Raw genomic sequence first — 26,715 nt, 5'->3', positions numbered from 1 at the left:
ATGGCTATAATGAGACTTCTTGGTTTCATTTTTAAAAATAGGGCATTTACAGAATAACTTAGTATTACTTTGGGGGCCTATCCACCCCACTAACAATCAGACAGGTAGGGTAGGCATTTTTATTTTCCTATTTCTACTTATTGCAGCAGAGGAGCACCTTCCTGACATGCAGTTGCACCCTTCCATTTCTCTGCATTGACAGCAGGAGTTTTCTGCATGCAGCCAATTCCATGGAAAACAACAAGAGTAAGTCAATGCAAAGGTGTGGAGCCCAATCACTCAGGCTGCCCTGTGCTCTCTGCACAGGGAGCTCTTTCCCAGTGGAGACCTGAGGGCAGAACTGTCCAAAGCACCCAAATGACCCTTCAGACCCTGGCTCTCGCCTGCCTGCTCCCCCTGAAAACTGTCCCTGGAATGGCTTCAGGAGCAAAGATCCCTGCAAGAGCAGTACAGATTTACTCTACAGGCACCTGCCTAGAAATTCTTGTCATAGAGTAGATCTGGCAGGACTGAGTCACGATTACCTGCTCTTCATCTAGAGGAGAGACAGCACGCTGGAGAACTCCACGGCAGTTTATCTGACTCACTTAGTCAGACATAATGCTGCTGGAACAAAAGGCCAACCTGGCAAAAGCTCATCAAAACAAATATCCATCAAGTTCATACACTTATAAACAAGTGCACAGCAGTGATAGAGATGGAGATGTGCCTGCTCACATTTGGCAATTCTTCCTGCCCATTTTTTGCAGTCGAACAAAAAAATCTAATATACTGGAAGTGGTTTAGTACCTATATATTACAGGAAAATCCTGTTAATGTTACCTGAGACAGGGTACTGAAAAAGCAGGATGGAAGTTGCATTACTGACGTAACAGAATTAAAGAGGTTTACACTGACTCACTAAATACCCACACAGCAACAATAAACTCGCTTTGAACTCACCAAGAGTTTGGCTGTGCAATCTAATAGCCTGCAGCTTAGCAGGAAAAACCACCCCTCCAAATGGCTCAGGGTTGGAGTTTTCTTGCTTTGCCTTTTTTGTGTCAGTTGAATATATTGCACAATATCTAAACCAGAACATGAACTCCAAGTTTTTTCATAACCAAGTGGATTAAAGCGATAATATTGAGACTTTCCAAGCCATATTCAGGCATGGATACAATATTGTTAAGCAGGGCAAGGAGCTTTAATTGGAAATACTCAATCCAGGCATTAGTTCCATTTTGTGGGACTGAGGAACACTGCTCATCGTCCCTGGGTCTATTCCTGCTGTGACAGACAACTGCAAACTGTGAGCCAAGCCTGGAGAAACTTGAGTTGCTGTGCTGTTCAGGGCAGGGTGAACACCACAGACACTGGCAAAGTCAAAGCCACAGTGAAGATTTTCCTGCCATAAGCAGATTCTTAATAAAATTCAAATATCATGTTAATTTTGTGATCTCCTGCACTTCTGAACTGCACCTGTACCCCACTGAGAGCTTTGGGTCTTTCTGTCCCAGAAAAAAGACACACATGAAGTTTAGCACAGGAAGAACTTGCTTTATCTGTAGAATAACACACCATGCACTGGAGTGAGCTTGGCCCTTTCCACCAAAGAGCAGAGCTGTAAATGCAGACTAAGCAGCCTAAGAGAGCAATCTTACAGTATCCAAATTGAAAGCAAGATCATTATAAAACTAGGGGTATCAGACTAAAATATGCCTGCAACTGATCTTTTCTTCAGCAGGACACTGGGAAACACAAGCAAAAGTAGTACTGGAGAGAGACTGAATGGTCAATAAAACAGGGATGATTTCTATTTTCATGGCTTGCCAATGGCAAGTCCTCACACAACATTGTAACTGGAGGATGCATGAGACCAGCAATGGAATGAAGCTGTACTTTCACCCCTAAAACAGAATTAGAGAGCAGTTAATCCTCTCTTGGAACAAAACAGTGGTCCAAGGCCAGAACTTGTACTGTAGCTCCACAATGATGCTCTATGCGCTCCTGGAGGCTAAAAGAAAGACAGGGTAATGCCCTGGTGAACACTGCTGCAGAAAACACTTCGTGAACACCACAGGCCTGAAGCCACTGATTTTTGAGTTTGGAAAGGTTTCTAATTGTCAGTTGTGACTGTAACTATGAAAGAACAAAGATCCCTTGGAATATCACTTAAAACTCATGTTTTATGCAGTATTCCCCTGCCAACACTGCTCCCCTCACCACTGTTTCACAGGCTCACCTCAGGAGATAGAAGGTACCCGAGGTGAAGCTCTGCCAGCACAGCTACTCAGGCACAGCCCCGTGCCCAGCCAGGGCTCTTCCCTCATGGACCACACCAATCCATCCCCTTTCAGCCTTTCTGGACCCACAGCAGCAGCAGCTTTTCCAGCTAAGAGATGCCAATCTCAACAGAACTACGCCAGCAGGGAGAGGGTCACGTCTGTGCTCTGAAGCTACAGAGCCAAGTTTTAGTCAGCAATCTAAAATAACCAATCAGCATTTCCTCAGAGAATTCTGCAGCAGCAAGATCAGGCTGAGCCCTCACACAGACAAGATGTTTTCTCTCTTCAACTTTCAACATCAGAGAACGGTGCTGTCCGCAGATTAAAGTCATAAGGAACCCCCACCTAACATCGCAATTAATTAGAGTGGAACACACAGCAAATATCTTCCCCAAATCCCGAGACACTCATCATTTAACATTTTGAATTCTAACAGTTCAGAGTGAAATGAGATCCTCTATCTTCCACTTCATACCCAATAAGAAATATAACTCTCTCACACACAGAGTCCTAATAGGTATGAATCATCTCCTTCTCATCTACTGACGAGAATTTATCCAGCAGAAGGGAGTGAAACCTCCATCATTCTTACACGTCAAACTGCTGTAAAAATCTCTGCTATTATAAAAGGAGAGGAAAACCCAACACAATGGCAGATAATCCCAACTGATTACTGTAGAAAAGTGACATTTACACATGCCCTTTTTCTATGTAAAAGGTCAAGCTGATGCACTAAAATGCTTCATCTACAGGAAATTCACCCCCAACCATCTCCAGAAAAGGTGATACAGCTCTCAGGTGTACCATAGTCACAAAAAACGGCCATAAATTGAATTAAGGGAATTACAGTTTGCTGTTCTAGATCTCACCGGGTTTTGTTTTTTCCTCTCAGGAAACCTAATCCCACATGACTTCAGTAGAAACAAGTAGCAGGGAGAGAACCCTTTTCAAAAACAACACAGCAAGATTCTGCCCTAAACCCCTCGCCGAATATGTTTTTAATGCCACGTTCAAACTCACACTCCCCCACAAGAAGAAGAAAACACTTTTAGGAAGGGGGAAAATTAGGTCCTGTATTTGGCTGCCTTCCTCCCCCTCGGTGGTTTTCACTGTCAGAGAAGCATCTTTTTTGCATTCTAAAATTAACCCTGTGATATGATGATGAAGCCTGCACAACGCAGCTCAGAAAATGAACCAGTAAGCAACAAAGATCACTGCTCAACCCTTATTGTTCTGGACAACTCATTGACAGCTATCCAGCCTGCTTGGAAAAGGAAAGGAAAGAGTCTTCTGAAAGGATATTTTGGGTTTAGGTTTTCTTGAAACACTCCTCCAGTGTGCTGAGCAGTCAGGGATGAAGCTGCCAGGGCAAGAGCCCCACAAACCAAGGACTCGAATCCCCATCCCAACCCTGACTTGCTGCAGGAATGCAGCATTTCCCATGGTGCTCAGTATCTCAGTCCTGACCTTGAAAGCTGGAGGATCAAAACTGTTCAGTGACAGTGATGGCTTTTGTTCTGTGACACACATCTCCCAGAGCACTTCACAGTGCCCAGCAGTCTGGTGCACGATGCCCTGAGCTGGAGTCCACAGCAGGCAGGTGTGGAGCTCCACACCACCTCTGGAATCTCCAACACTTCTCACCCTGGCAGCCTCAATCTGCATTTTAGTCTCAAAATATAAAAATACTGTAAATTAAGTGATTAGATCTGGGAAAAGTGATCTTAGCAGTTTCTGGCCAGCTGAAGTACAGCATTTGTGCATTGGAATTATTAATCCTTTCTACGAGCACTAGCACAAATAAAGGCTTGCAATATTCACACGATTGCATGCATAATGGAATGTGAAGAAGTGCCTGCTGCTCTGAGCCAAGCTTTGCAGAGTCCCCTGCAATGCCTGGGTACGGGAAGGTGTTAACAAAGGCTTTGTGCATTGCTGCTGAGGATGGGCACTCAGTGAAACAGAGCTCTGAGAATTAAGGCCAAACTCACAGGGAAAGACTGGAAGGACAGCAAGGCACTGAGATGCTGTGTGCAAGCTGGGATAGGTTCCACATTGCTCAGGCATATACTTGTCCACAACCATGGAGAAAAATGAAGTACATTATTTATCATTTCTCTCTAGAAAAGGGTGCCCCAGGATTTCTCCTCTGCTCTATAGTCAGTCTCTTTGAAGTGCCGTGCCACAATCAGAATCCCTGCAGTCAAGAACTGGACAGATATGATTCTTTTCTGCACCTGTCAATGCAGCTCCTTAATCCTAATTTAACTTCAGGGATCAACACGCACTGGCACCTTGGGCAAATACACATAACACATTATTTTATAAAATATAGGACAGGTTTCTGTGTTAAAAGAGCTCTTGTGAAAAAGGGGAACAGAAATCATCCAGCAAAGAGCTTGAAGTAAAGCAATTTCAACACACCAATGTGATCCTGGCACAGATTGGCCCAGAGGTTCCCTTTGAAACTCTTCATTTATCACTGCCAAAGAGCAGTGCCCATCTAGGTTACCCCTCCTAAATCATTACCGAGCCCACCTTGTGCAAACTTCAGAGTTGTGCAATCGAAACTGTATCTTTGTCGTTTTACAGAAGAAAGGAAGAAGGAAAAGAGTAGCAGCAATAAAATAAACAATAGCAAATTAAACTCCCTCACTTATCTTGGTTCCTTCCAGAAAATGATACGTTACTAATAATTTATGGAGGAATGGGTGCATAGGTGATAAGTTACTTCAGTAGTTCATGCTCAGGTAACAGTGAGGTGTGGGCAGGAGGTGAAGGAGGCCTGGAGACACAGAATGGAGTTTATTTAGCAAACAAAAAGTCTGTTGTGTGCACAACAGGCACTTTTGAACCAGCTGAAGAAGGGGCTGCAGTGATGTCTGTCTGTACACAGGCTGTGCTTCAGGATATGCTGGAATGTACAAACAAAAATATTATGCTCCTCCTCAAACACCTGTATTTTCTGTCTCTGACAGTAAATGCAGTAAGTGAGACATCTGAAGCACTAAAATTTTGAAATAGTGAATTGTCTCAACAGTGGGGGTTTTCTCAATATTTTATAACTGTATATGATAAAGGCAAAGGCTAAGTCCTTGAGCAGTTCTTTAATCCAAGGAACACAATTATCTGCGTAAAACAACGTGATAATGCACCTGAAAAAAAGAAACTGAGGCCTTTCTCCATGAGTCACTAACATCCACAATGAGTTGCTGAATCACTCTACAGCCTTGGGCAGAGGGGAACTTCCCCAAGCATGGATTTGCATGTCCCTGAGATAATATTTAGCCCACTTGCATGGGAAGATTCATAGAAAGCTGAACTGCTAAGCAGCCACGGGATGACAAATGTGTAAGGAGCGTAACACAACCACACAAACAAGAATAGAAGTGCTGAGTTACAGAGGCAGGAGGTGTATTTCTTGGCCTATATCAGTCAGCACTGACATTTGCTATCAAAGAAACTGGGCCATTTCTGTGTTTAGGAGTAGCTCTGTAGATGCAAGAGGGATTCAGGATGAAAAGGCTACAGGAACATTGTACGTTTATATCCGAAATTCTTATCCTCAGAGCAAGAATATTCACTACTCCTGCTGTAACTGATTTTTATGCTCTTAACTACTCCCTGGATCTCACAGAGTAGTATCATATCTGGATGGAACACATCCAGTAAATCCAGCAAGGTTTACTGACATACTATCACTACTCAGCAGCAAGCCAAGCAGCTGGTATCTATCGTAGGAGACTCATGCACCACACTTGGAAAGATGCCTGCAGTCTTACTCACCTAGATCAACACAAACAGAAGCAGCCTGAAAAGCCACCAAAGAAATCAATCACATTAACTGTATACATGGAAAGCAAAGACAGGCAGAAAAACTCAACTGGGTAATGCACAGCAGGACAAAGACTTGGGATCAAATGAAAATTTTAATTCACCCCTTGAAATGAAGCAAAGTATCACCTCGGTGTACATCACATTACACATCAAGGAAGGCAGCATGAAAAAAGTATGAAACAAGGCCAGTTAAAATAAAATACAAACTTTAAACCTGGAACTGGAGCAGTTATTTAAATGAGGGACATAGTACAGTTAAGAGTTTACTGTCAGTTGTACAAACCAGTTTCTTCAACAATTATTTTAATTGATAAATCTATGCTACATCTACCTGTAAAGGAAAAGAAGTCTACAACAATGTAACATTTCAAATTTAAACAAAATTGAGAAAATTTCCACCTATTATGATGAATTTTAAACACACACTTTTACCCCTTTCACTATTTTGCAAGTGAAAGAAAAGAAAGAAATCACGCCCACAGAAGCTACAGAAACAAAGCTAAAACTCAAGAAAAAGATAAAGAAACTTACAGCAGGGAAAATTCTCACTCAGGATGGACAAGATTCTGCAGCACTAATGAATTAGATTTTAAATACTGTATCTATCGTTAAAAATAAAAAGTAATCACAACAGCACAGAGAGCAGTTGCCAAAAAGAGTCCTTCTGGTTCTGCAAGTACAGGACTGTGCTCCTGCTGCCATGGAAACTGAGCCCTCACTGCTCCCGTCCTGGTACAGTGCCACATGCTCTCAAGCATTTAATAAATATTAATAATGCATTTAATAATATTGAAGTATCAGAAACAGAACATCTAAGAAAAAAAATTGGCAATAAAACTCACTTTACATGGCTGCAGCCCAAAGGCTTGTAAGCCTTGCTCCAAGCCAGCTGTAAATCCTGTTCTCTCTTAGTTTCTAACACTTGCTGTTGACATTAAGTGTGAGGTTAGACTGACTGCCAGGCCTTAGCTTAGGCTGAAAATAACCAGGAGACCTGGAGGAAAAATTGAAAGCCTTCCACCTGTCCAACAGGTACCTCTGCAAGGAGCAGCTGTGTGAGTTGAGCACTGGACTGTTGGTAGGAGGCCTCATTTCTGTTCTTGGCTCAGCTGCTGACTCCTGTACAGCTGAGTCACTCTGGAGCAGGAGCTCTAACAGCATTTATTCACCTCTTCATGAGGAGAAAGGCACAAGGCTGCCAGATCTGCCACAGCTCTGGGAAGAAAAGTCATGGGCCATGCCAGGAACAAAAGCACGGTCTACCAGGGCATCATTACTATGGGAAGAAACAGGACATCTCACCCTCAGAGACCAGCAGTGACAGAGCTCTCAACCCTGCTTTAAAAATCTTCTGGCTTCTTGAAGGTTAAAATCTGGCTTTTGAAAATATTTCAGTGTGCAAGGGTTTAATTTTATTTTTCAACTGGCTTACAGTATTATTGTAACTTCCAAAGTCTAATCAGGGTTTTATCACTTGTATTTCAGACAGAATTTTTCACAGAGCAGAAAATCTGCATTAATTTTATCATAGGGCCTTTTACCCTTTTCCGCTCCCTTGTGGGTTTCTAAGTATTAATAATTTTAATGGAAGATGGGGAATTAGAAAAACTACACTCAGGTTTTCCAACACTTCCCACACATGCACCATAAAATAGTGAGGATTTCCCCTTGGCTGGAAGCACTGCACTGGGAGCAGAGCATACCAGAGCAGGCAGACTCCTTTTCTGCCAAGGACATGCACAAGACAACAAGCAGCAATCCAAATAGTCATAAATGAATAAAAACATTCACTGATGAACACAAGAAATGGGTAACCTGGTTTTGGGGCTAAGCTGGACATGCACCCAGTACAGACCAGGACAGGCAGGCATCAGCCACACAGAAAAGCAAACAAGTCCTGCCTCTCAAGCCAGCCTTCCTAGTGCTCCCAGTTTTGGGATAAGCACGCAAGCTACACACACAACACAGTTAAACTATCACTGACACCATCGAGAGCGTATGACCGTGCACACGTCAAGGGACCCTAAAACTCCACATGGTGACGTGCACAGGCACCCCCAGAGTGGCAGGCAGCAATCACTCAGCATGCAGGACACTGGCTCAACACGAAACAGAAAGAAAAACTGGAGCAATGCATAACAAGGACAAAAAGTTATAGAATATCTGTGGCATTGGGAGTGCCTACTGTGTCACTTGGACACGCCCCAAAACCTGCAAGCCTGGCACACCGTCACACTCGTGTGCTTCAGAGCCACCCAGACCATACCTAACTCTGCACAGGATCCAGAACTTAGTTTTCAAATAGGCTTTTTGATATGTTTTTGCTCCCGAATTCCACCTCTAGTGAAACCTAAACTGAAAAGCCTCATGAGACCATGAGGCTGCCTCCTGGGCTTCCACACAGGGAGCAGGAGTCAGACTCTGCAGACTCTCTGTACAAAGCCAGTGGAAGAACGAGAGTCCTTCTTCCTCCCAGCTGCAAAGGAAATGTGTCTCAGTACACAGCCGCCTTCTGCAGCCACAGGGCAGGCAAGCGCTGAGGTAGGGGAGGTTTGCTGATGCCACCTGTTTACCCTGAGTTCTGGACACAGGGGAATAGTTTTTGAAACAGTAACTCCGTTCAGACTGCATCTCATACCAGAGGCACTCTCAACCTGCCTCAAATCTGTCTATAAAATATCCCTTGAGCAGTCCTCACCAGACAGCAACAACACAGAAAGAGTACCAGTGCAAAGGTGGAAAATGGAGCTTTAGACAAGAAATAGTAATTCTGCATTTGTCTGTGTCCCCCTGCAGGCAGGTGTTTCAAAGCTGAAATGATCCTGCAGCTTGTGTTTAATTTTAGGAAACTGGTTAAGCTACTGATTGCTTTTTGCAACTACACTCTGCCACATTTAGTGTTTATTCAACAGTGAAACATTTAAGCAGAGGTCTTCCAATCTCTTTCACCCACACTCGGGTCTGGGTTAAGATGTGAACCACACTTACATCATAAAAATAAAATCAAACACAACTATCAAAGTAAGAGCTCCTATTTTGCGTCAAATATATCGTGTCTGGCTGCTGTTTGCAAGGGCTTCCTTGTTTTCTGCTGGCTACAATGGCAAGCAGGAATAAACTTGTAAAGCTGGGGGAAAAGACTCAAAGAGCCACTCCCCCTTCGGAACAGCACTCTAGGATTTTCCATTCTGGGTGATCTCACACAGCAGCAGCACCCTGGACACAGCACACAGATCCCTAGTCTGACCTGGCTTTGCAGCCTTTCCTGAGGCAGACATAGAAAAAAAGTCACTATCCCACATTTTGAGTACCTCAGCAAAGGTTGCTTCTGCTAAAACACTGTGCCTCAGAAAATGGACATTTTTCTCCCTACAAAAGTAGCTTTCATGTTCTATAAAGTTGCTGCTGTACCATTACAAAAAATGTCTCGGTGACTGTGCATCTGCAAGCATTGTCTGAAATAATTTATAAGAGTCTTTCCAGCATTTCCAAAGAGGAACACGTATCACAGGGAAAGACTAAAATGCATCTATAGAAATCACATTCAAAACTGCCCTGGAGCCCTGTCCTCATTGTATGGACCACATTTAGTGCAGATCATGGCACTGCAGGCTGTAAGCTGTGACCAGCTGTTTTATCTTCTCAGGCCTACACAGACTGCACTCTGCCCAAGCAAATCCTTTTGCATAGAGCAGAACAAATCATTTTAGGACAGGTTTAAACTGCAATAGGTACCCAAGAGTTTCTAATTCCAGAGTTTACAACTTGATTTCCCCAGAAATCTAAACAAGGGAACTTCCACTATGTTTCTCTCTGGAGTTTAGTTCCCTTTCCATAGATACATTTTAAGGAACATCTCTACTCCCTTTTTATTTTCCTTTTGTCAGAATGGTGTAACTTTCCAAAACACGGCAACAAAAAGACATTTTCATATTTAGGCAGTGTGTTTACTGCTTTACTTTTATATATTTCTACAATGCACACAAATTAGTGTCTCCTTCTCTCGTTAACACTTCACAAGTCATGTGCCTCCACACAAACGAGCACCATCTCCTCCCTTCCTGGCAGCCTCCTTGGCTTCTGTTCTTTGCTAGCCCATCCTGGATAAACTCAACACACCTTAAAAACTAGGACTGACTGCAGTTTTTGCTGTATTAACTCACACATCAGTCCCGTGGTAGGTAAGTTGAACTACCAGCCACAACAGAAAAGGATTACTCAGTGGGAAGCAAAGGCCAAGGATGCAATACAGTGTGATTAGTGAAACATTCTCCTTAGAATCCAAAACATTTTGCCAGCAGATCTTGGGGGCAGGGAGCATGGGGGAAACAGGGACAGACACGGGACACAACACAAAGGGGACACAAATAAAAACAAACAAACAAATAAAAATTCAGTCTTGCGCAAAGAGGAAGGAAGCCCACAGAGTCCTGGCAAAAAAAAAAATCAACTCTTTCCAACTATTTAAGATACTCCTGGTTACAAAATTTTCCAGTGCATTAGACTGTCTAGCACAAGAAATTGGTTTGATAAACCAATTCTTCACACAGATAAAGACCATGCTGTCTCTTCAAAAAGGGAGAATATACACCAGCAGCAATGAGCAATTAGAAATAAATTATCAGCTCTGGGAAAAAGAATCATCAAGTAATTACAGAGGTTATCAGGGTCCTTATCAGTACTCACTGCCAGCAGGCTACCTGCACATTCATTTCCCTTTCCATCACCACTCTGCCATGCTGAGTTTTCTGGAACAGTTTCTTCTATTGCATATGTTCATAAAATACCTTTTAAATAAATATCTGTTTATTACAGCAGTGATAACAGAGGCGGTATCTAGAAGCAAAAGCACGGAACCTATTTCTTCACCCAGTGAGTAGAACTCCAAACATTCCATATGCTGAAAAGCAGTATGCACTTTCAAAATAAAACAGTGTTCAGAACAATTTAAGTGAGAAAAATGCGTATGACATGCAATTTTTGTCTTTCAGCCTTCTTCAAGAAGCAAATGCAAAGTCTCTCTATATATGAAATAAATTACCAGTCCATGAGCAATTTCTGTAGTCAGATCCCCAATCAGTAATGAATGCCAAATTCAGATTAAAGTGAAGAACATATTTTTACCAACCCCAAACCCAGCAACTATAAAACCCCTCTGAAAATAAAATTGGATGCAATAGCATTGTAATACAGCACATCCACACTGAGCTGATGTTCAACAGCATGTTGTTCCACACTCTCTCTCTTCTGACACAATGCTCAGAGGGTTGGTCACAAGGAAAGGGAGAAAATAAGGAATCAGCCCAGGTACTGAACCACTCACTCATGCAGGGCAAGAGCCCAGGACACAAACCTACTCTTCCATGCTGAATGCAGGGCCCAGAATCCATTCAAGATGCTCCTCCAGCCCGATCCCAACCTCTGAAAAGCAGCTCCAAACTGCCCACAGGTCACCTGCAGCTCACCAAGCCTTTGTACCACAGCACACAGAGGTTTTAAATAGAAGGCTTTAAGAACACCATTATATACCTGCTCAGAGACTCCCTGTGCTTCCACAGATTAGTGTCTCTCTTGGGAAATACAGGCACTTCTGAGAAAACATTCCCAGTTACAGCTACACAAGAGTCCACGGTAGTTCTCCATCAACCCTGGCTTTCCTGAGTCTTTTGCAATTTGAAACATTCCACATCTAAGTTGCTTCTAAATAGTGCCATTATAATTCCTGTGAAAGCCATTTCTAAATCTCAATTAATGCTGCTAACTCCCCAGATCATAAAAAAATCATACTTAACGCCAATCAAGTCCTCTGAATAAAAACAGCAACCAGAAAGAAATGTCATGGGGTGTTCACAGGGAACGTCTTGTTATAATTTAAGTTTGGGAATCCCTGCTCTCCTTAAACTAATCTACTTAGACTTCACTCCAAATATCACCTGACACAAACTTACAGGTGAAGACAACAGGAAAATCACATATGGAAAAATACATATCCAGTGACCTTTCTTTTCATGGTATTTTCACTGGGTTTATGAGCTTTGAAGAGTTCATTCTCTGAATGCACATTCAGTGCCTATTATTCTACAGAGATAATTCGAGAGATGTGGTGCTTGCTACAATATTTGCAACTTTAAATGCCAAATTAAAGATACTTCTCTTCAAGATTTAGGCTCTGTAATTTCGTTTACAGACACTTCTAACACTCCATGGCCGAGATAAATTCCCCCCCGGCTATCAGAAGCTGTAAGCAAACAGCCAAGTTTTAACAGCACAACACTAAAAAGTATCCAGAGCTTATGGGCTTCCACTGATACGCACCAGGGCCACCACAGGAGAAGGAACGAGCGTCATTTTCTCAGGATTAGAAGTACAGATCTTGCTCTCTCTTCCCTTACACTATGAAGGAATTAGTGTTACATGGCTGACACTGCCAAGCCAAGCAGTGCTACTTGTTCATCTGCCTTCTCACCCTGACTGCAAACATATTTAAACACACGACTCACACCCACCCCACATCTTGCAGGATGATTATGAGTGAGCAACATTTCACACGAGCACCTGTCCCTGGCCCTAAGTACGGGCTCGCCCGGGGTTTGACATCTCTCCCAGCTGCCCTGAGGACACAAACTGCGCTGTTCCTTTTAGGCGCTCCGAGCAGAAGCGCTGCTGGCGGCGAGGGGACTGGCCCTGGGAGTGCAGGGAGCTGCCCGGTGCCGGCTGCCGCCGCACTCGCGCTGCCGCGGGGCGCTCGGGGTGTCCCGGCCGGGCCGGGCCGGGCCGGGCCAGCCGGCAGCGAGGAGCCGCTGCCCCGCGGCGCCGCGTCACGGATCTGCTGCTCCCGGCAGCCAATCGGCGCCGCGGCCGGGGACGGCGCGACTTCATTCATTCATTCATAAAAAAGAGGCGCAGCGCAGCTGGGAAGCGCGCCCTTCCCGGCCCCCCGCCCCGCTGGGCACGGATACTCACGGCAATCCGCCTCGTCGCTGTTATCCGAGCAGTCGTCGTCCTCGTCGCATTTCCAGATGGCGGGGATGCACCGCTCGTTCCGGCACTGGAACTGGTCCTCCTCGCACTCCTTGACGGCGCCTGCGAGACACGGGGCCGCGCCTGGGTCAGCGGGGCGCGCTCCCACGGCCGGGCGGCGGGGGCATCCCGGGGCCGCCTCGCCGCCCGGCCCGGCCGCGGACAGCCCGGGCAAGGCGCCGGCAGCCGCCGCCGCCGAGGGTGGCGGCTACGGCTGGGCTCGCCAGGGCACAGCGGCTCGGTGCCGGGCTGGGGCTGGGCTCGCCAGGGCACAGCGGCTCGGTGCCGGGCTGGGGCCGGGCTCGCCAGGGCACAGCGGCTCGGTGCCGGGCTGGGGCCGGGCTCGCCAGGGCACAGCGGCTCGGTGCCGGGCTGGGGCCGGGCTCGCCAGGGCACAGCGGCTCCGTGCCGGGCTGGGGGAGACGCGCCTCCGCGGGAGCACGGCGGCGATCCCGAAGCTGCTTTGTGCAGGGATAAAAGGGGCCATTCCCGTGCTTCCCCGCATTGTTTTAAAGGCGGAGGGAAAAGGAGCCTGGGAATAGAAGATGGTTAAACCCGAAATACAACAGACAAAGAAAAATTATAAAGCGCCGCGATGCTGGGACCTCCTGCGCATCCGTTACCGGGGCAAAGCGCACCGACACCTGGGGACGCGGGGCGGAACAGGCACCGGCGCCGTCCCGGGAAAAGGGACCTGACCCAACTAAAGTTGAGGGCGGGGGGAGAGCGGAGCAAATCTGCTTTGCAGACTCGGTGCCGCGCTGCTCTGATGAGGCACAAATCCCCTCTGAAAGGGATTAAAGGTGGCAGCTCCTGTCACCAGCTCTCGGGCTGCATTCGCCCGCTGAAGAGCGTGCCCGACCCCCGCAGGTCGCAAGCCCCCAGCGTGCCCGGCCCTCCGCAGGTCCCAAACCCCGCGCAGGGCACCGGGGCTAGCGGCACCCGCGGCCGCGCACCCCGGGGTGCCCGTGCCGGCAGGACGCTCGCTCCCTCCCCGGCAGCGCTGAGGCCGGGGAATCCCGGCGCTGAGGGAGAGCAGCCGTGCCGCGCCGGACCCACCTTTGCCGAGGTGCAGCTTGAGCAGCAGCAGCTGGAGGAGCAGCAGCCGTGCGAGCGCTGGCCGGCACATGGTGCTCGCTCGCTCCCTCCCTCCCTCGGTGGCAGCGCGCCGTGTGCGGGGTGCGCGCAGCCGGCGCGCCGCTCGCTGCCCGCCCCGTGCCGACTGCGGCCGGCGCCGCCCCCGCCCCGCCGCGCCGCCGCCGTGACGCGCCCCGCTGGGCGGGCCCCGCTCGGCTCGGCCCCGGAGAGCGCGGCCACCGCGGGCATCCCGCCTCCCGGAGGAGCGCCAGAGGGACACCTGCGGGACAGCTCCCCCGCGGCCCGCGGCCGCCGAACCGAAGGCCCGCAGATGGCGGGGACGCGCTCGGACGCGCGCTCCCAGGCCGGGCCGGTCACCCTGGAGCTCTCGCTTGATAGGCGGGCCTGGGCCCTGCTGTACCTGCCTGGGTCAGGCCCCCAGGTCCCGAGCCTCCCTCGATGGGCCCCGTTACAGTGACAGCCTCATTCATGATCTTAATTTTGTTAAGCCAATTAAACACGCGGACTCCTTTAAATGGCCTCAAGTCACAAATTGTGTGTTCTCCTCATTACTTCAGATCTCCCACTGAGGCATTTCATTATGACCATACTGATGTGGTCATCTCCACTTAATTGTATTAAAATTAGCAAAACAAGTACCAAGTATACTCAAGGTGGGCACCTCTCGGCGCAGGGACTGCTTACCCTTTCTGCTGCCTAAGCACACACGGTATGATCAGTAATGACAAATGGTGTCCAAGCCATCAGGGCCTTATTTATCATTCCATTTGCACGGTGCTGATGAGAAAGCAGTTCACCGTCTTTAATTAACACCGTGGCCTTGTTCATACAGTCAGGATTAACAGTGTTCCAGTACTCGTATTATGAGAAGATATTTTTCAAGAGTAACTTGAATCTAACATCACAACAGAATTAACATGATTATATGTAGAGTGTCATTTAAAAAAAATAAAATCAAGCACTAATTTTACATAAACCAATGTAACAAAGCTTTTCAAAGTCTGAAATGCCATTGACTTAAGAACTGGGCTGCCATTTAAAAATGCACCTGTGTCTTTAAGGAAAATTTTGCAAGTCATTAGTCAGCAGTGTCACTAATGCGTTTGAATCATGTGAAGAGAAGAGCTAATCATTGAGCTATTCCACTAGCAGCTTATAGAGTATTAACAATTTATTCAAGCCTGTTTGAACAATTTTTAGCGTGAGAAATGTAGTGCATGTTTGTGTTGGCTGCATCAATGTGATAGATTACAATAATTGCTCAAAGCAAATGAGGTATTTATAATACATTAGGTCAAATCTCTCTTTTTTAAATGTGTCAAAACACAGATTCATAAAGCCACTGTAATTCACGGCCTCGTTCTTCTCTTTTGTAAGTTAGTTTATTAGTTTAAATTGGAAGTGGCTCCAAGGCAACAATGAAGCTATCTGGTACAAAACAGGTGTAATGTGCAGAGCATCAGTCACAGCAATGATCTGCTCTGATTCCTACTGGAATTTTGTTTCATTAAAAATACAACCAAACAAGTGTTTTAGCCTGAATGCCTCTCATAGGAAACAACACTGAGATTTTTTTTTTGAGTGAGCTTCTCTGGTGACACCTGAGCAGCAGCAATTTCAAGAGCCCTCGCTGACCAACCATTGTAGGGGCTACTGGTAGCCTAGTACCATCTTGTGGACGTATGTGTCTCCGAGGAATTGCAGAGGCAAGAAGGAAGCTGGAGTTGCTATAGAAGTAGATTGGGCAAAGGAAGCCATTTGGTGTAAAAGAGAAATGAAATACCATTTCATCCATTACGTTCTAATAGTTAAGACTGCTAATTTACCTTTTACCTTTGTGGTTTATTGCTTCTAGTTGGTCGCACACCACAGCACACTAAACAACAAATCACAGATCAGGCACCCACTAACAGAGCAAGGGATACATTGAAACAGTGAAATGTTCTTTCAGTAGAGCTCCATCAGCCAGCTCTCTGTTTGTCATCCATACCATTCCTTTAATCTGTTTTACAAATTGTTTTTATAGCTCCATTTTTTTTAACACAGAACCCAGACCTTAATGATTGATCCCTTAGATCTATATATTTCTTATGTATTTCTCATGTATTTCTCATAGTGACAGCTTATACACCAGAGAAGTCTCTTCAGTGTCAGGATGAGTAACTGACCCCCTGCACCCTGGATTTTCTGCAGGCTTGTATTCACTCACTGGTTCTTTATTCCCCCAGGTGTGCAGATATGCACTCTCCCAATCACAGAGTGGAAACTGAATCATTCAGGAGCATGTGAAAAGTGATGCACCAAACTTATTTTAGTGGAAAATTCCTCTGGTGTTTCCAGCTTTTGCCCACTGTGTGAACACCTTTCCTTGTTTTGCAGAACCTCACTGCACAGGTGCAGAACGAGGTCCATCTTGAGCAATGTTCTCCAGGCATTTGCCCCTGGTGTGCAAAGTGTGTGCAGCGCCCAGGAGTGTTTCAGTGTCCACACCACAGCCAAGAGACCACAGAGGTGCTGTGTGAGATGAGGTGACCCAGTGCCCCCCACACTGACTCAGAGAAGGGCACCAGATTTCACCTAATCTAACACTGGGAGCCTGGGTGTGATGGTGCCAAGTCAGAGCAGAGTCTCTGCTGTTTTACTTGTTGGAGTGTGAATCCCCCTGGGCCAAATCCACACAGGCTCAGGAGTGCCCAGAAATGTGAGGATTGAATTAGAACCTTCAGAAAATCTAAAATACTTAAATCCACACAGACATGAGCTAGAAACGCAAGCTAGCAAGAGAGGCCCTAAGGCCTAGTTTGAAGTTCAGAAACATTGCCTTTTGCAAAGTTAGTTAAATTCTAGTCATAACAAAAATAGCATAGCCTTGCTAAACATTCCTAGATAGAACAGATAGAGCTATATGCGTAGAATTTGTGTAAGAAATGACGAATATTGTCGCACATCAACTTAGCTTAGGATAGGCCCAACAAGGCAACAGTGGACTCGTGTTTCTACCCGATTGGCTAAAAAATAGAATAAAAATGCACTACAATAAGAATGCACACACACCCAGGACTCACAAAGAACACCAATGCCACTGCTGTTGCTGTTACTGCGACTTCCATTGATAAGACACTCACGGATGTAGATTAAGATTGTTGTGGCTGCTGCTTCTCCTTGGGACTTAGAAGCTTTATGTTAGAAGGTTTCTGCAGATTGAATACTGCTGCAGACTCTGAGAGCTTTGCCTTCATGGGCCTGATTTAGCCATGCAATAAAGGACTTGGCTTTTACAACGACCCAGCTTCTAGTCTCCAGTGAAGACACGCCAACATCTCGACGACGTTACTCACACTCACAGTTGGGAATGTGAAGAAGCTGAAGAAGCTGAGCAGCCCCCACTGAAGAGAGCTCTCAGGAATGGAAGAATGGCGGGTGCTTCATTAATTTGTCAATAAAATCTTTGCTAAATGTAAAAAAAAGTACGACGACAGACTGTGAGGGAAGAGAAACAACAGGAAAACTGGGAAACTCTTCAAGCCATAGGGACCAAGTTCCTGAGATATTTATTTATATTCCTGAGATATTGTTTATTCCTGAGGGTGCTACTGCCCCCTCATCTCCCTTTTCCCCAAAACAATTTAATGTCTTTCTACAATATATTTATTTCTTCTTTCAAATGGACATTTAAAAACCTATTCTCCTCTATTTGTATAACAAATACCTTTGAAAATATGCCCTTTCCAACAGGCTGACGTTTTCAGTCTTGTCTTCCAACAAGGCAATCCTTCAATCCCGTCACAGCTTTTAGATATGCTAATGTAATATGTTTTGCAAACAGATATTTAAATTAAACCTTTTAATTAAAGTTAGCTGAACCAATGCACTAGCAGCCACATCCCTTAAACCGTAAACTGATATGTTAGTGCCCACAATACTATTTACATTTTAAAACAAAATTTTCTTGCCAAAGCTACTGTCAGTTTTCAGCTGTACATAGTATTGTATATTACATGTAAAACTAAAATTTATTTTCTGTTGTTTCCACTGAGGCACAAAACAAACCACAAGCCCAGCAGAGCATAAATACAGGTTCATTTCTGATCAAAACTTGTCCCTCAGATTCTTACACAGCTCCTGGTTTTTTACCTGCTCTGTTCAAAATAACCAGCAGTTTTCACAACCTTCTTTCCTACTTTTGGGATTCACAAACCTATTTTAGCTTGTACGTTGTTTAATAATCTGCTTTAAAATGTTTTACTTACGTATTTATCTGCTAAGATGCTTTAGTCTATTGCGTTTGGTGAATTTCTTCAAAATCTACCCATTTTAAACTGCACAGAAAAGTTTCTTTTACTTTTCCTCTTTTCATAGTTTCTCTAGACTGACTTCCAATTTTCCCATACTAATTTCCCTGATCCTTCCACTCTTGTCCAGGTAGCTGTAGGAATTTTCCCTAACTCGTGCATTTAACCACAGTCACTGTAGCATCAATGGTCATTAATATTTTACCCTCCAGCCCTGTGGCCACCCTCATCTGTCTCTTTGCAAGGGCACGTTAATGACAGGAGATATTATTTTTCGTTTGCACAAATCCCTTTTTGCTTGTGTGAAAGCAAGTTAGAGTTCTTAATTCTTTAGTTTGGTTTGGTTTTTTTCCAATTCATATTTTTATTTGTATCTGACTAAATGGTGTCTCTTTGATCTCCTTTTTCTATGCTTTATTTTTAGAACTTTTATTGTTTAAAAATGCTTTGTTCAATGTCTTCTATAATCTCCTTTGTTTCTTAGCTTAATTTTATTCTCTTTTAACTTCAACTTCTTTCCGAGAACTCCAATCCCCTAAGTCAGCTGTTTGCTGGTTTGCTTTTTATATTTTTTACTTAAATTTGTGCTCTGTACTTCTTTGCCTCTTGGATACACCTCCCCTTTTCAAGTTTTAGGGACCTTTCACAGCCATCAGGACTTTTCTTTTGCTTGTTTCATGTCTAAAAGGTCAATTTAACCATCTTAACATGCTCCAGGTCTTCTAATGAATCCTTATTTTTAGTTAGCTCATGGCCTAGTAAAGAAAGGAGGACACAATCAGATTTAAATCAAACTACAAACCCCATCAGTTTGCCATCCAAGAATTGTCTTTCCTGCAAGCCAGGATCTCTCGCTTCCACAGCCATAATTATTCTCTGTCCTAAAACCCACTTCTGCTTTACTCAAGCATGTGTAGCAGTATGATACAGCACTGCCACCCCGCTGGCCAAACAAAATCTCAGGGACACTTCTTGTCCAGGAATGAGACTGCAGCATTTAGTGACCAGAGCTTCCACTGAAATGTAAAACAGTCAATAACCACATTTACACACAAACAGATTTTAAACTTTACATATAACTGCAACCCAGGATAGTCCACTTTAAGTATCAGCTCCTGGTTTTCCTCAGCAAAGCACCTGCAGCCGCACCCAGCAGCCTGCAGCAGTTCCCTGGCCATGTCCCTGGGAACGCAGCGCCCTGGAGAGCGCTGTCACATCACACCACGGTTCCAGCATGGCATCAGCTCCATCCCCATCACTGCATGCTCTCCTTCCTGCCTCTCTACAGCAATCCTTCCAAGGGAGTATGGGGAAGGTAAGAGATGCTTTGAAGTCCATTGGTAAAGTTTATATTCAGCTAGAGAGGAGTTAACACAGAATTGCTCTTCCTTCCCATGCCAAGGCTGAACACTCTGCCATAGGAGTACCCCTAGGCAATGAGTGCATCCAAACCTACCCCCTCTGTAGGGACCTTTTCCATTCATTTTAATGAGTATAAGAGTGAAGGAACCAAGGAGAAAAAAGTGAGGATTAGGTGTCTGGCAAGGTCCTTTGCATGCCAGAGGAGCACTGCTGTAGACTGCTCTGCTCTTTGCTGTTGTACAGTGACTAATCACTGTGAAAGCCAACAAAAATGCAGACTTGAGGCCACAGTTTGTAACAAGTATAGTGGGATTTTTTCAAGATGTCTCACTTCAAATTGTTCATCCTATTACTGCTAACAAAGGAATCATGAATTGGAGCAAAACTGAAGTTGACAGTGTCTTGTGTGGCTCTACAGTGACCATATACCAGTGCTGTAATGCAGCAGATTAGTACCACAGGCTTTGCTGTGTTTGCTCTGTGGCTCCCAAAGGGCTTAGACACAAACAGGGAAAAATGAGGAGCAGCACCAAGACTGGATTAGATTTTTTTTCCTGTTAAAAAAAATTCCTCCTAGCTAGATACTTGCTCTGTTTTTCTCCCACACTTTATTTGTTCAAGCTCCAGTACTGCAAAGTGGTGTTTTGTGTGTGGATGGCAGAAGAGGAGACAAGGTCTGGTTCTGCGAGGTGCCAAATTCCCTCAGCTCCCAGCAGCCTCTGGAAAGCTCTAAGCATCTTGAAGGCTCACAGACAAATTATTTTAGCATTAATTACAACATCAATGAGAAAATAATACCCAAATGGGAATTCAGGATGATGTCTGTGTGGAATGTTTCTCATTATTTCGGTATGGATTCTGTATGACAGCAGAACACTTTAAAACCCATCTTGCTTTCAAGCTCGTGCTGGATCTATTGCCTTCGTGCTAAAGCAGCGGGCACAGTCTGTCATCCAATTTGTGAATTCTTATAGCTGCTTGACAAGGATGTCTTTCTGTATGAAGGAATGTGAACCCAGTACTTGTTTCCTTTTTAAAGTGAAAACTCATTAAAAGCATATTTTTCAAGACTGGAATCTGAATTTTTTTTTTCTTGCTTTCTCTTTCAATTCACTAGCTTATATTTAATAATCTTTTTAAGCTATCCCATTAAATATTGCCATCTCATCACTTTCAGTTCTTGAATGATGAGAGAATGAATGGAGATTTGAGCATTACCAAAAGAGATGAGCTTGGTTAGAGGGAAATTGTTTGTTTTTCAGAGTGGATAAAATCAAATTAGCTTTTAAAATCCCCCCCAAAAAGAGGAAGGGAGAAGGGGAAGAAAAGGGAAACACTGGAAGATCTATTTTCAGGATAGAAAAATAATCCAATTATCATCTTGGAAATGTGGGCCCGGTTTCAAATATGTCTTCACTTTCCATGGTGATTTGCTTAGTCAATGCTAATATTCTTTGGGGAGTCTCTAAGTATAGCTTCACTAGAGACACTGGAATTGTGCAATGCAGCCTCATTCCCAAATGTTTGAGAAGAGTCATCAGTGTAACTGAGTTGTGAAAGACTGGTTTCATTGAAGCTGAGAAACCTTTTCTCACAAATGTCAGGACAGAGCTCAGGCCGTGTGTAGAATCCATGCGTGTGTGAGTTACAGACGTGACTCTGGCACTCCCAGAGCCACAGCTTTTTTCACAAAGTTTCAGAAAACACGTCTTTTCAGATTCCCTGCCTGCTACACCATGTTGAAACAACAGCAGTTGATGGATAAATCCCTGTGGCATTTTGTCATATCACATAAAGCATCCAGTGATAGATGCACTTCAGACTAATATGTCCTAGAGATGAATTTCTAGAAGCATAAAACAGCTCTCCTCTTACCCTTTCCACTACACCCTTCAAAATATTGCTGCGTCCCCAATTCTTTCACCAAAGGCAAAGGTTTCTCTCAGATCCACAGATGTTAAGTTCTAACCAGATGGATCAAGATAGAAAGGCTACAAGCATATACATAATTGGTAGGTCTAAACTAACCTAGCAATTCAGCTGGTCCTGGATTTGCTGCCTTCTTGGGCTCCAGTTCTGCCTTCTCCTGTGGCTGGGGTGAAGCCTGGGCATGATGCACTGGTTTGTCTGCTCAGCTCCTGTCACTCACACACTTTGAACCTCCACAAACACTTTCCACAGCTCTTCAAAGCACTGCAGTTGTTCCTTGTGAGGCTCCTGCTCATATCACAGAATATCCTGAGCTGGAAGGGACCCACAAGGATCACGGAATCCAACTCTGCAGTGAATGGCTCATACGGAGATCAACCCCACAACCTTGGCATTATCAGCACTGACCAACCGAGCTAATCCATTGTCTCAGAAAAACCTTGCCTACCTTTAATTTCCACTTTAGGAAGCTTAAACATGTCCAAACTAATCTCAGAACTCCTCTATTTATTTAAAAGAACGTCTCTATTGCAATACAACCAGTGACAGTAGTAGAATTGCTGGATACTTGTTGCCCACTGGTCATGAAAGGCTGGTCTTGGTACTTGCACAGGAGCCCACAATGCCCAGGAAACCAACACAAAGCACTGGAGGGGAGCTCTGAAAGGCTGCAGCCAATGTCACGGCCCTGCACAAATGGAAGCTCCTTTCCCCTGGAAAATGATAAATCCTGTGGCCAGGTCAGGTTAAGGAAACTGATTTAGAGGGCTGGGACTCAAATCCTGGGCGCACTCACCTGCTAAGGGCACAGGCCTCAAGGACTAACAGGGGCTCCCAAGGACCACAACAAGTTTGTGTAGTTCACCTTGATTTGGGAAGTGGATGATTTCTCTCACCATCACAAAGGAAGCACTGGAGAAATTCAGATATTCCCACCCAAATGTTTGTGGTCTGTTTTGATTTAATACTAACCAACCGTGTGGCCCCAAAAACATGGCATAGTGCTTTTTATCTCAGTGTAGAGTAACACCTGCTTTCAGTCCAAAAGTGAAACTTCAATTCAGCAAATTACCCAGCCACCACAAAGGCACAGAGGGAAGTAAAGACCACCTCCCTTTGTACAGGTTCACAATCTTATCTTTGCCTTGCCAAAACAAAATCAATAGAACAAAACACAAGGTTTGGGCCTTTTGTTAATCATTTGACACCCAAACTCTATAAATTCATTTCCCCATTTCATTCCTTTATTTATCCTGCTGCTCTCAAAGTCTTGAAAGGACAATGAAAACTGGCCTGACTCCGGCTCTCCCAGTCAAATAAAGCTGGCATGGACATGGGTTTATACTTAGCCACCCACCCACACAATTTTAGCTTCCCAGCCATCAAAGCACAATCAAAACTGCATTTTCCTGACTGTCAGTTTCTCTATGCATTTTTTAGAGCACAGATGTAATAGGTTTTACAGGGAGTCCCTTTGATTCGTGCCAGCCTTGCACATTCTCATTCTGCCCCTAATCTCTCCTTTGTGGCACGCGGGCTTGGAGCGGTGGGCATGGATCCCAGCGGACACTGATTACCATCCAAATTCCCTTCTGGAAATGATCCCATCTGGCAACTGCAGAACCCAAGGCTTCGACCCTCAGCCATTGTTCTTCTGCAAAATGAGCAGATTCAACTTTATTGCAGATTAAACATTTGCTGGATTTTATGTTTAAAGCTAATTCCAAGTTCTATGTCAAAACACAGGAGCTTTCTCTGCTGACCTCCTGTAGGGTTTTTTATTTTAGGGATGAATAAAAATTAAGCAGTCCAAGTAATTATTTTTTTTCAGAATACGTACAAAGAATTGTTCCCCAAGCTTAAATTTTGCATGTCAAGTTTCATCTGGGAGCAGATTCGTTTTTACAGCTCAGTTATCAGCTGTGCAAACAGGCTATTATTCATGTTCATCTAGGGTCTGACAGCATTATTGGCCTCTCAAAAATTTGCCAGGCCAGGAAAATTTATACAGGAGAGAGGGAAGAAAAATGAGGCAGGGCTGAGCAGTTCCGTGAAAGACAATCACAACCTTGTAGCTCTTACCCACAGGCTGAGGGCAGTGTAGGAATCTCCTGTTGCACGCTCCCCACAGCGAGGTGTGTGGGATGCTGAGGGAGCCCTGCCCCGTGGCCTCTCTGCCCGTCTGCGCCACCCTGCAGGATGCAGATGGGTGGGCCGGGGTGACAGGGTTGGCTCGTGGGCCGTGGAACTGCTTTGCAATGAGGGAGTGACAAGTGACAGGGCCCTCACAAAACCCTCTGAGAAGCCCCCTACTCCCCATCCTCTGAACTGATCCTCTTCCCATCTGCCATCCAGCAGATCTGAGGCATGGACGGTGACAGACCTCAACTCACAATACAACCCCCACCAAAAGAGCCAAAGTGCACAAGCCCAGCCTGGAAAGGAATGCCCATCATATTTCTTACAGTGGTCCTCACAATATAAATGTTTTATAGATAAGCATAGCTCTTCTTAAAGAGCTATGTTTATCTTCTTAAAACTAGATAGTACAGAATTTCAAAATCAAACATTACTGTGCCTTATATGCCTGTGTTATGATCTACTGGTCCTAACACATATCCTAGACTTGAAATGAAATTTGAACCAATGGCATCAATCTTCTCTTGTACATATTCTTAAGAGTTTAGTAATCTAAGGTTACTTATCTTTCTGAAATGCATTAAAATATCTGGTAATATAAATTCAAAAACTAATTCCCTGAACAAACAGAAATTCAGTAAAGTTCTTTCTGATTCTACCTGTAGTGAGGGGTGGTATTTTCCTGAATTTTATTACATCATCATTTCAAAATATGAAAATAATTTCCAAATAATTTTAAATTAATAATTAATAATTTAAATCAATCTTAAGAATCTGAAAGTATTGTATAATGAGTCCACAAATCAAAAGTAATCTCTTGACTTTTATGGAGCAACACCAGTGAGTATTTAATGATGTTTTTTGTAAGACAGACTGTCCTGGTATCTTTACCATTAACACTGGAATTAGTTACAATCCTGCTGTAGAAGTTTTTCTTTCTAGGTTTCTTAAGTGAGTCTTTTGTCAGTCTCCTTATTAAAAATGCAGAAATGTAGTATCATCCCTTATCAAAAATTAAACCAGTGTGGTTGGCACCCTTATGAAATTTTTAACTTGCCATTGTTTCCTGTTAAGTTAAAGCCCCCTAATTTGCTTTAGATGGAATTCATGCATCTCCAAAGGAAGCTGAAAGGGCAGGACAGTGATCCAGTGATTAAATGGAAGAGTAAACAATTGACATAGTACAACATGGTGGTTTGGGCTGGTTTTTTTTAACCAAGCAAAAGGATTCAGATGTAAAAGATGCCAATACCTAAGAATTTATAATGAAATAAGCCAGTGTCTGATTCCTACACGTAGAATGGGAACATGTCAGTGAATAAAAAGCAATGATTACCCCTGAAGAAGGCCAAAAAGCAAAATTTAAGTGGAATGGTAGCCTTTCTTTGGCTATTGTGGTGGGCAATAGGCGCTTATTGCTTAATGACCCTGAGGCTGTTCATGGCTTTTGTCTAATCCCAAATTCTCTGTCTCCTACCAAGTGGGAAATTAGACTGGCCATCATCTTCTGGCGCCTTTCTCTGTCCTCAGCACTGATATTTATCTAGGCAGCAGCAAACTTGATATAAATCCATCCTCACAATGACTTTGAACAACCTGAACACCTCTCATGACTGACTCCCATCCTGCCCAGATCTCAGTTCACAGCATTGCTTTCTCACATGTAGAGTCTCCTTCAACTCCTATTGGTATTGTCCAGTATTTCTTTAGCAAACCCACTTATGAAACGAGGGAATTCCTCCTCAGTGCCTGGAGGCCAACCAGACTGCCCCTCTAGCCTTGAAGGGGGATAATTATTAAACATTTTCCCTTCTGTGAGTAACAGCAGCATAGCACACACATCTAAACAAGCCTGGTGCCTCTGACCAGTCTGGCATCTCCAAACATTTTGAGGGGCATGAGCCACCCCCATGTTCCTAAATAACAGTGGTGCAACAGGAAATTACCAACCCTGCCCACCAGTTTCCATGATGAAATTCTGTTTTTATAATATAAATAAAATTCATCATGTGAAATACCTGCACCAGGCTCACTCTTTATTTTCTTTCTGAGTTTCAGACAAAATAGTTTGCATAATTCAGAGAACTAAAGCAGGGAGAATGAATTGTTCCCCCGCATAAAAGAACAGAGTAACCCTAGAACCATTTAACTGAAAAGGCTTCAGAGTCCTCAGATCTTGAAATAGGGACTTCAAATGAGTTAAAAACCATGTAACTTATTTACTGCATACAAAAACTATGCTATGCCTGCGTTATAAAGGCTGCTAATCAAGCACACAGAGTGGTGTGGTTGCCTGTGAAACAGTAATTCATGTGCTCGGTGCACAGGCACCACGACAGCACTGTAAATGACACTGTCACATGTGCTGCTTTCCATAAGGCCCTTGCCTCATTCAGTGCGCAGAATGAACAATGTTCAACTAATGTGTAGCTTTCAATAGTTTATTTTCCCTTCATTATTCACTCTCACCAGGCATTATTTATTGCACGCTATTCAGATTCTGCTTTGAAAACAGAATTATTCATTTCTTCATAGGCTTTTCTGTGGTGCTTATCAGAACAGTGTGAGTGCTTCAGACATCAATGCATTCATTTTTATAAACTTTATGGGGTATTAAGGTTACAGTTTTTGCCATTTTTACGGCACATGAACTGAGTGAGAAGTATCAGCTAAACTTGGGTGCCTAACACAAGCTGTTTAAAAACTGAGTTTTCAGACTATTAAACAGTACTTCCTATACTCAAGATTAAGGTCACAGTGGCCTCAGCTGG

At 44.3% G+C, this 26,715-nt stretch overlaps 1 protein-coding gene across 1 annotated transcript in view; it reads right to left on the bottom strand.

Moving 5' to 3' along the window:
- Positions 1 to 14,355, bottom strand: part of LRP8 (LDL receptor related protein 8) — a 167,063-nt gene extending 152,708 nt beyond the window's left edge. Inside the window, exons 1-2 of the mRNA XM_063407063.1 lie at positions 14,184 to 14,355; positions 13,068 to 13,187 (exon numbers count right to left, since the gene is read on the bottom strand). Of these exons, the coding sequence (XP_063263133.1) occupies positions 13,068 to 13,187; positions 14,184 to 14,253 (190 nt within the window). The 5' untranslated portion in view covers positions 14,254 to 14,355. The remainder of the gene's footprint in view (positions 1 to 13,067; positions 13,188 to 14,183) is intronic.
- Between the last annotated feature and the right edge of the window lie 12,360 nt (positions 14,356 to 26,715).

Source organism: Prinia subflava, chromosome 10 (genome assembly GCF_021018805.1).
Source record: "Prinia subflava isolate CZ2003 ecotype Zambia chromosome 10, Cam_Psub_1.2, whole genome shotgun sequence".
NCBI classification, from domain to species: domain Eukaryota; kingdom Metazoa; phylum Chordata; class Aves; order Passeriformes; family Cisticolidae; genus Prinia; species Prinia subflava.
Note: the sequence above shows the minus strand (reverse complement) of the source record. Positions and strands in the feature narration are given on the sequence as shown.